Source organism: Eurypyga helias, unplaced genomic scaffold, assembly GCF_000690775.1.
Source record: "Eurypyga helias isolate BGI_N326 unplaced genomic scaffold, ASM69077v1 scaffold4343, whole genome shotgun sequence".
Lineage (NCBI taxonomy): Eukaryota > Metazoa > Chordata > Aves > Eurypygiformes > Eurypygidae > Eurypyga > Eurypyga helias.
Window position 1 is genome coordinate 261 of NW_010242986.1, and position 10831 is coordinate 11091.

A 10831-nucleotide genomic window follows, 5' to 3' on the forward strand; every position below is an offset into this window, starting at 1 on the left:
AGGAGCCTGCTCCAGCACAGGCTGCCCACAGGGTCACAGCCTCCTTTGGCCATCCTCCTGCTCCGGTGTAGGGTCCTCCTAGGGCTCCAGGTGGCCCCTGTGATCCTTCATGGCTGCAGGCCACAACTGGCCTTACCACAGTCTGCTCTGCACACTGCCCAGAAATCTCTGCTCTGGTGCCTGGAGCCCCTCCTCCACCTCCTTCTCCACTGACCTTGGGGTCTGCAGGGCTGTTCATCTCACATTTCTCCCTAGCTGAAGTTGTGAGGCATTTTTTCCTCCTTCTTCAGTACGTTATCCCAGAGGTGCTACTACTGTCATTGATGGGCTCAGCCTTGGCCAGCGGCAGGTCCGGTCTTGGAGACGGATGGCATTGGCTTTGTTGGACACAGGAAGCTTCTGGCAGCTTCTCACAGAAGCCACCCCTGTAGTCGCCCCCACTACCAGAACCTTGCCACATGAGCCCAATACAAGCCTTTTCTAGTGCTTGATTTTGCTCAAAACCTTTTTGGGAGGTGATTGTAGTCCCTATGAAGGATACTGTTTATATTCTGTTTTTCTGAGCCCTCTTAAAGGAAAAGAAAAAGAACAAACAGGGACAGTAGAGATAGTAAAGCTTTACCTTTTTCATATTTGCTGTTCTTGATAGTGGTGTACTGTGTCCATCTCAGTATGAGGGAATAATTCAGTCTGTCACTCAGACTCCTACCGGAGCAACCAGTGTAGAAGCAATTGCTCATTTCTGTGATGCAGAAATATCGGAAGCTCGGTTTTATGTAGTTACTTCCAAGTAACTCCCTCTGTCATTACTGAACAGGAAAGATGTACCAGGTGATTGCTGAAGCAATGTCACTTGATCCTTCTCCTTGTTAGGTAAGAACTGTATTTTGTACAGTTCAAACCTCTTTATTGAAGCCTCTCTGATACTCAGCCGTTACTTTCTGATACTCAACTTTCAGACTTTACTGCTGGGGTTTGCTATCGTGTGTAATCTGGCACTTTTAAGCCTCACATAAAATATTTGCAGAGTCCTGTGCTTTCTATCTTAAGTGTACTTAGTGAATCTAGAAACTAGATAGTCTCATTCTTTTGGCAGTGTGGGAGCTCTGTTCTGGTAATCAAGCTGCACATATTTACCTTTTTGATCTCTCCTCATAAAACAATCCTTTAACCTTATCGCTTTGTGTTCTTTCTGAAAGTAGGCAGGCAGCGAGTCACCGTGGAGTGGAGTAGGGCATGAAAAAGTAGAGTACCTTGGGCTTTGGTGTGGTGTAGTATGCAGCAAAGTAACAAGTTTTTAAGAGTCCTTCAACGTGTTCATATTTGGTTTATTTTGTTGTTCGGGGGTTTTGTGTTTTTAGTTTCGGGGAGGAGGAGCAGAAACATCTTCCCACTGCATGCAGTCTGCTGACAACGCATTCATGGTGGGGCTGTGGGGGGTATACCTGGAGTAGCTTCTTACAAATTACCGGGTTACTTTTGCCATGTGCTGTGATATTTTTTTTCTTCCCCTTTTCCCACCAGTAATTTCAGTAGCATGTGAGTCGGTGTGAAAGGGGATACGAAAGCATTTGAAATCCTGTGCTGTGTTTTGCACTAGGTGTAGTGAACGTACTCTTGACCACTCCTCTTTGGGTAGTGAACACACGTCTGAAGCTGCAGGGAGCAAAATTTAGAAATGAAGATATTGTACCAACCAACTACAAAGGCATAATAGGTAAGTACCTGTTGTGGTCTTCAACCGGAGAGTTCTTCAAATGAAATATATTAAGAACTTTGATGTTCAAAGGCTTTTCTTCATGTAACCAATTTCACTGTGGAATCTCTCTGCTTCCCTATCGCTTTGCAGTCATTGAGTTTTACAGGAAACTGGACTTGGCCATTTCTGATGGTAACGAGAGTTTGCAGTATTCACCCCTGTAACTAAAATACCTTTTGCAAAGGCAGGTATCTTATCGTACAGATCTGGGAATAATAGTGAGTCCAGCGAGGTGGTAGCTGGCAGTCTGAGTTTGGACAGACAATCTGCCAATTCTCTCACCTTAATCTCTTAATCACCCACAAATTCAGGCTGTCTTCCTTTTAAAAATAAATAAATAGATACTGCCGTTTTGAAGAAGGTTTAGAAGACCTTAATGGTGATGCTGAGCTTGTACTAAAAGGAGTGGGGTGTCTGTGCAGATGATAAGCTTTGTTTACATTCATGGAGATGTGAGCAAGAACCTCCTTTGTCACTATTATGATGTTAACTTCCAGATTAGAATGGGAGATGAAAAAAAAAAAGCCACATAAGAGACTGCAGTGGATTTTGATACATTCTGAATATTAGGCTTTAAGTGTAACTCTTCTCATCTACAGTCAGAATTTTGTACTCAAGATTTTAATGATTTATTTTTCCACCTGTCTTCTCAGATGCCTTCCATCAGATAATACGAGATGAAGGAGTCTTAGCTTTATGGAATGGTACTTTCCCCTCCTTGCTGCTGGTTTTCAATCCTGCCATACAATTCATGTTTTATGAAGGCTTTAAACGGAAGCTTTTGAAAAAGCAGCTGCGAGTGAGTATGTTCTGAGGCCAGGTGTGATGGACATTCTTTGTTATAAGCCAGGGTCTTTGACATGTGTTATTTAAGCAAATTTGGAAATGTAGGTTTGGTTTTAGTACTTGTGTTTTTGAGGGTTTTTTTGAATTAGTATATCTTATAAAGAAAATCCATGTTTGTGGAGTGAGATGTGAATCTTTCATGTCCCTAGGGGAGTTATTGCTGTGACGAATTCTTCCTCCTGTAAGAATAAAACTGTACCTCTTGTCCATATTTGTTTAGGTTTGTTCACAGGCCTTGATTTAAAGTAGAAATTTAGATTCTAACAGATCTGTTTTAGAAGTATGTACGTGCAGACTGTTTTGAAGTCACCTCTTCACCTTCTCTCCAGTAAATCAAATATATTGAGCCTTTGAAGTATCACAGATTTGTTCTGGACCCTGTCATTTTCATAACACACTTTTTCCTGAAGCCCTCAATTTTTCAGTATCCTTTTTCCAAGCCTGGACACTAGAACTGAATGTAGCATTGCAGTCGTACCTCCCTGATTCTCTATATAGAGGTAGAATCACTTTTCTGTCCCTACTTTATAGTCCGCTTCTTTTTCTTTACTCTTTTTCTTTTTTCTCTGTATCAGATAGAGCATCTCACCTGAACTCGTGTTCCTCTCACATTCTAGCAAACTGAAAAGCATTTGTGTTACCTTTTAGGATAATGTCATGATACATGTTTAAGCTGCAGTGCTTTGCTGTTAATTTGTGACTTAGAGTGCGTTTGGTTGTATTAAAATGTTAGATCGTATGGAAATGTTACAAAGTCATTTTGTTTTTCCTCAAGACGTAGTGAAACTATTTTTGCATGAGGTTTTGCATCATAAATGAGGCTTAGTTTTTTTTTCCATCTTTAGTCAATACTGCAGTTGTAGCACTGCCTGATGTCCAGTTACATTATGGATGATATCTTTTGAGTGATGTGCTAAGCTTCCTTCTGCTTTATTTGCCTGTTGGCTAATTGCAATATTTATTTCTTGTGTTTCTTTTGAATTACTTCGTTCTGCCTTAAATTAGGGCGTTTTGTCCATGACGAGTGGAGAGGAAAAATACTTTTTCCCCTAGCAATGGTCACTTTTATTTTGGACAGCATTTTTCTTTCTATTTGATCTTTCTCTGATTCTGAAGTATATCATATTGACTTCTTTTAAAGATATGCTTGTATGTGCATATTTCTGATTGCAATCCACATATTTTGCAAATTTGGAACCGACTTATTTTCAGCGTTTCGTTCACGCGGTTAGACTGAGATGCACTGTAATCATCTTAGGCTGTAACAATCTATTTGCTGCATCATGGAACACTCTGGGCTTTGGAGGTGAGGATGAGCTTCAAGCAGGTGTTCTTAACTAACAGGGAATGACATTTTCACCCTATGTTATCACGACAAAAATTCTGCCTCGTAGCGTAGCGATTCTGTCTCGGGATTATAGTGTGATGCTCAAGGAGTCACCTTTTCACGTGCTGTGTGACTTGTCAGTTTAAACGTTGCAAAAGCTGCAGTGCTTATTGATTGATGGTACGTTTAAATGCTGCTTCCCTGTCTTCTGTCTACCCTTGGTGCTTTAAATTGGTCTGGTTGTGTGGCTTCATCTCCACCATGTTTCAGTAACCTAGTTCTAGCGAGACATGCAAAAGCTTGTGAGCAGGTGGAAGTTACAAATGCACTTTAGTTGTAGGAAAGTAAGCTGGTTAAACTATAATTAACTCTTATTAAAATGAGAAGACACAGACTTTGAGAAATCTCTGCCAGAGATTCTTAGATGACCGGTTACCAGGTACCAGTACAGAATCCCTAAACACACAGAGGTAACTGGCTGTTTTGGTACTACGTGGAAGTAATATGTTCTTTATCTATTGAACAGCTGACGTCTTTGGATGCTTTTGTCATTGGTGCAATAGCCAAAGCGGTTGCCACCACCCTCACTTACCCTCTGCAGACAGTACAGTCAATCCTGCGGGTAAGTAATAATTTCATTTCAGGGTAACTGCCTCTGACTTGTTCCCTATAAAACAAGCCGTGTTCACGTGGCCTGTTTTGCTTTGTGTTAATGAACCCCTCATTTTGGGAGCTCCTTTTGCACAATGCAGGTCACTGATAAAGGTGCCTTTCTTCTTTGATCTTTTACTGACAGATTCTTATAGAACTTGGTATTACTGGTGCACGTTTGTTTCAAGCAGCTGGTAGGATTGACTGCATAATGCATCACTACAGTGTCCCGCGGAAGCTGATGCACCATACTGCTTTTAGGCACTACAAAAATGTAGATTTGCTGCTTCGAATATAAATAGAAAATGTGTCAAGTGGGAAGTTAAAATTAAATTCTCTAAACCCAGTTTGTTTCCAGATGACCTAGGGTAATCCAAAAATAACTTCTCTTCGTAGGTTTTGTTTTATTCGGATGATGGCCTGGCCTTGTCAGTAGCCAGAACATGATTCATCAGGGGAAGCTGAGCTCCCTCATAAATAATGTCTTTAACCACTTGCCTGGCCGTGTACACTAATTGTAGTGGTAACGGAAGCACTTGCATTTATTCTCACTTCCAATTTGTGTGTATGCTGGATAGTGCTGGTACCTTCAGTCTGTACCAATATTGGTGTAATACTGAAGCAAGACAAAGTTGGGGGTAGGGGGAGAGGCTTGGCCATAGGTAAGTGAGCCTATTGTACTTTAATGTCTGTGCTTTTCAATCTTACTTTTGTAGCATGTTTCTTGATGACTTTTAACAGTTAAATCTTAATAAATATTTCCACATGAAATACAGTGCTATTTTCCTAAGTAAGGAGAAGCCCTAACTTGCGTCCATGGTAAAGCCATTATAGGTGTTCTAAAACTTGTCTAAATTTGGAGAATTAGTTGAGTTATTGAATGTGAGTCTTCCCTGCTAAGGTTATCACTTTTCAAACTTGCCTAATAGGGGATTTTTCTTGTTAATTGTACATCTGAAAAAAAATTACTTTCATGCAAGTTTTGTCATTATTTTAGATTTTCTTCTCTCTAATTAGAGTGGACTAAATGTATTTTGATTTTTGATAGCCTGTAAAAAAGATGGTTTGGATGCTGTGTTTCAAACCAACAGGACCTGAATGTATTTACTCTGTGGCTGTTGCTACCCTGGAAAGACACCAGATAAAACTTTTGTGTCTGCGCAGCTTTCTACTTCGCCACCCTAATGGTGCACACGGTGGCATCTGCATCGTAGATGTGTCAGCCACACTCTGGTTTTGACCGCAATCACGTTTTTCTGAAGCTTTCAGAACTTTCGGTGGTCAGTTGAGCCAGTGCCTTCATTCGATGTCTTACCTTGTCTTAACAGCCCGGGGACATCTTGGGAGTTGAACTAGTAACACGGCTTCTACTACTGAAGTGACAGATACAGGAGAACATTTAAGCAAATCCAGCTTTGTTTGGATAAGTTGCAACATCAGTCTGTTTTTAGTTTGTGATGCGTTTTCTGCTGGTGTGAAGGAGAACTGGAGGGAAAGTTGGAGTGCTCTGTTTTAGCCTTAGCGTTGCGCAGCAGTGCAGTTTTCATGGGGCTACATCAACGTAAAAGCTTCAACCCTTATTCCTTTCCATGGTTGCTAAAGAAATGGATACAATCTTGTGATTATTACTTCATGTTTTGTCTGTTTCCTTTTGGCTCTTGGAACAAAGTTTTGCTGTCTCTTGCTGACAGTGTCCTTTAAAAAAAAAAAACAGGGCGCTCTGGTAAGTTGTGGTGCTGGCTTGATGCACTAACCAGCTGCTGCTTACTGCTCACCTCAGCTGAGGTCAGCGAGCTCACTGCCGGCTTGCCTGAGCGGCGAAGAGTTCCCTTTCTGCTAGGGCACAGCTAACCGTCACTGTCCTGGTGCTGGTGGGATTCATTTCACGCTGGCCAAGATGCTACTTCTCTGTGCCAGTCCATCCCCTCCCTATGACGATGGGGAGGGAACACAAGTACCCTATCTCTAGTTCTGCAGTCAGTAGGGGTGACTTCTTTCCTTTTCCTCTATGAAAGAAGTAATAGCCATAAACCCTGAACACTTCTGGCGAGAAGAGCAGAAACGTGCATCTGTCATACGTGTGCTGGCCAGTTCAAACTTGCACTGCTTTGTAATGTGTTTTCTAATCTAAAGCTCGCATTGTTCTATTTGATGAAGTTTTTGTCACTCACACCAAGTGATCCTAAAAAAATAAGTTAGAAATAAAGGTTTAGTATTTTCAGAAATGTCATTCTGCAAGAAGTATACTTTTGTAGTTGTAGGGGTTTTGAAATAATTCTAGCAGATTTACAAGCTAATACAAGCTTGGTATAATTCATAAAACCTTAAACGTCATAATTAAGTTCTATCATCAAAGTAGATGTACAGGACTTTCTTCTTCTCAGTCATAAACCTTAAGAAACTTATTTTTGACTTATTAGGGTTCTTTGTAATGAAGTCTCCACACCTTTGCTTTCAACCTCTTGGCAAAGCACTGTTCTTGCTTTTGTATAATGAGCAGTTATCCTGTGTAATTGATAGTGGTAAGCAGCTTCCAGCCTTGCCATTTGGTATGTCTGTCTCCTTTTCGGTCATTAAAAATGACACTGGAGTTCCTTGCTGTGCAGTGAAGCAGTTCTTAACCTGTGTGTCAGTAGACAGTGGATAAATTAGATTTGTGTCTGGAGGAATAGCAATACTGTTAATGTTCTTAGTGATCCTGGGTGAAAAAGTTTGCTTTAAAACTCAAGCCTCTTTTTCCCCTGGTGTAGAGAATGCTGTTCCCTTTGGGAAATCGTATGCAGTAGTCAGTGGCGAATTGCCTTCCTAGGGAGAGATGGACTTCCCCCCCCCACCCCGCCCCTTGATGAACATTTGTTTGCAGTACAAAAATAGTCCGATTGTGGAGAAGAGAAGGAAACACCTAATCCTTGGGTAGCTGGAAGCCTATGAGTAATCTGAGCAGTGACTGGCATTATAACTTGGAACCCAGTTAGCAGGTTTTTTGGGATGTGTCTGAGTCTTTGACAGTAATCCATCACACTGATTTATCAATTTCAGATGAATTAGTTGTTGAGGAGACGACTGTGCATTGTGAGCACATATTTGCCTAATGAAGGCAGATTTCCAGTAGCATTCTGGTGCTGCTGTTTACACCTGAGTTCTTAAGACATAGCAAAGGGCCCTGAAATTTTCTTCTGATTTCTGATCTGCCTAAATCTGCTTGCATACTCTGCCGACTGTCAGTGGTAATTTCGTATGCCAAAGAAGTAGCAGTTGCCAGAGTAAGTTCTGGCAGAAACTCATCCACAGGCAGTTGCTCAAGTTCACCTCTCTTAGCACGGATGCATAATACAGGCTCCAAAAGCTGTTTGGCTAAGTTGTTGTAAATGCCAGTGTGGCAACCCTTGTATATTAATAATTCACAGTTACAGCTTGCTGACAGTGCTGTCGACCTGTATCAGATAAGAGTATCAGTGCATGCTAGAAAAGGAGTTGCTGAAATTGCTCGTTTAACTCTGAGACAAAATTACAGCAGCAGCTATCATGCCCACTGAAAACCAGTTTGGGGGTGAGCATATGCAGTGAGTAAAAAACATAGTAGTGTTTAGGCCATTAGGTGGATCAAAAACTTTGGGATTCTTCCACAGCAGTTCACATGCAAATGTTTTGCTCCAAGACAGTTGCCAGGCAGATAAATTTTGGGTTCAACTATGCAGTCTCAATGTAATAATGGTTTGCAGATGTTTGAGGCTTTGAATCTTTGTTAAATGAAAGCTGAGCACACCAGAAAGAACTTGCTTTGACTGTCATATTCCTACTAAGACTCCGCAAATGATGCTTTTGAGGTCTTGAAAACTGTCTCCTCCAGAGCAACCGAAAGAGAGCAGACATGGCCGTGTGTAACACTCTTGGAATCCATCCTAAAACCAAAGCAAAGTACTGTAGCACGTACCATTTTAACACTTGCTCTGTAAAGCTCAGTCGTGTGACCTTTGGCCTCAGTTTTTCGCTCATGGCTGGTATAACCTGGAAAATGGGCAGAGATTAAGATAGGCTCTCCAGTTTTATACAAGTTGGGCTCTCTGCTTTGCACCTTGGGGAAATAGTACAACAAAATGCTCTTCCTCTTTTTTAGTTTGGGCGCCACAGGTTGAACCCGGAAAACCGAACGCTAGGCAGTCTTCGAAATGTTCTGTACCTTCTTCAACAGAGAGTGAGGTGAGCTTTCGGGGTTTTTTCCTAACGATATAGAAGACTTGAGTATTACTAATACGTTGGAAATGTTGCTGGATCTGACTTTTGGGTTTTTTTGCCTCCCTTAAATGTGCCATTTCAGTCAACTTGTTTTTTGTAATATGTTGCATAATAAGTACACAAACCCAAATTCTCCCTTGATACCACTTCCTGTGGTATCTGTGGATACCAGTTCATTTGGCTCTCATCTTGAAAAGCAGCAAGTTTCCTGCACAAAAGACTTGACTTTCTGCAGAATTTTATCTGTAAAATATTATTAAACATAGTTGGCACTTAAGAGATCAAGATTAAATTTAAGATTCTTACAGTTGTCACTAACTCATGATGTTAACTCTTCTTTGTAGTGTGCTGGTTTACTTTTGGAAAGCTATTCACACTTGTTTTCTTGTTTGTTTGGGGTTTTTTTTTTTTTCCTCCTTAGGCGTTTTGGCTTAATGGGACTCTACAAAGGCCTGGAAGCAAAGCTCCTGCAGACAGTCCTTACTGCTGCTCTTATGTTTCTAGTGTATGAGAAGCTGACTGCTGCAACCTTCACAGTCATGGGATTAAAGCATTCACGCAGGCATTAAAAAAGGAACCTAAGCCAAAGATGATGGGGTCTAGAAAACACATTCCATGAATTCAGGGATAGCACATTCCCTACTCTTCTGTGGACTCACTGTGTTAAGAAACAAGCAAAGACCTTATTTAAGCACATGACATGAAATTTTAACTTCTGTATAATTTGATTGTCATTCTTGTCAAGAATGAATATCTCTCTCTGCTTTCTTGTTTTCCCTCAAATCCTCTGTTCTTCTATCTTCACCCTCTGTCAGCAGCTGCTGGGCTTGGTTTCATGTTGTTTTCCTTGACCTGTGTTTATGTCACTTCATATTTGGTTCATTAAAACAATGCATAAAGAACAAGATTTTCGACACAGTTTTCTTTTAACTTCAAGCGTGTTTGTGGCACAGAACGGCGGAATATTGCCCCAGGTATCTGGCAGTGAGATTTCTGAACTGCTAGAACGTACGTTACTGGTGAGTAGGTGCGCAGCCTTCTTTAACCCACCTGTTCTGAATTTTGAATGCAGATTGGCTAGATAGGAGGAACATAACCTCTTGCCTTTTCAAGCTGAGTACCTCAAGCTGCTTCAAGAAAATGGACTTGCCACACAGAAGTAGATGAAGTCCTGTAACCCTGTTCCTTGTGAGGATATGTGCATTCACACCACGTTCTCACGCAGACAGGTCTCACACAGACCTTTTGCTTCGGAGGTGGGATGCCCTTTCAAAAATGTGCTTTCATTGCTTTTCCCCTGATCTTCCCAGGCGCTTTCCTGACCATGAAGGTAAAGGTCATAACTTGTTGTCCCAGTTAATGTGAGTATGTTCTTTTTGCATTGTTTTGTTCAATAGGCCTAGGCCATAAAATCCAAATAAATCCTGCTGTGTCCATCATTAAGTTTGCAGTAGGATTGTTCTGAAGAACAGTTTTTTTATTTGGAGTACTGAGAAATTCCGTGGTAGTTTGAACACCAGGAGTTCTTCTCCCAGACATCGAGTGCTGCAGGAAAGATGTTACTGAATTGCTAAATGACACCCTTGTTTTGTGTCTCATTTGAGTCAATTCTAAGTATGAAATTGGAATGCGGTTCTGCAGATAATGCTGTCTTTTGAACAGAATGAAAACCTTTACACTGACTGCTTTTTAGGATTACTGGGACTATCTATGCAAGAAAAATGCTCTTAATTCAATGCTATTCAGTCCAAATGGAATTTACATATGACAAATAAGAATAAAAAAGCATAATGAACTGTAATTATACTTTAACATGAAATTTAATGTAAGACTGTAGCCCTCACCACTGGAAAAGAAACAATCACAATTCTGACAGTTTCAGTGAAAATGTTGTGACTGGAATGAGTTATCCTGTGGAAAGATAGTCTGCTGTCTTTTTGGTGTTTTTAACAAGAAATTTGGTATCGATAGTACGGCTCTTGATAAGCTACCTTACTTTTGAAATTCCTGCT

At 40.9% G+C, this 10831-nt stretch overlaps 1 protein-coding gene across 1 annotated transcript; it reads left to right on the top strand.

Annotated features, from left to right (window-relative positions):
- Positions 1 to 1600: 1600 nt before the first annotated feature.
- Positions 1601 to 9394, top strand: SLC25A17 (solute carrier family 25 (mitochondrial carrier; peroxisomal membrane protein, 34kDa), member 17; the record flags this gene model as incomplete). Its single annotated transcript, XM_010149240.1, has 5 exons — positions 1601 to 1717; positions 2413 to 2558; positions 4459 to 4554; positions 8701 to 8783; positions 9241 to 9394. Coding segments are annotated over 5 exons (590 nt in total), but the record flags the coding sequence as incomplete, so codon positions are not given.
- Between the last annotated feature and the right edge of the window lie 1437 nt (positions 9395 to 10831).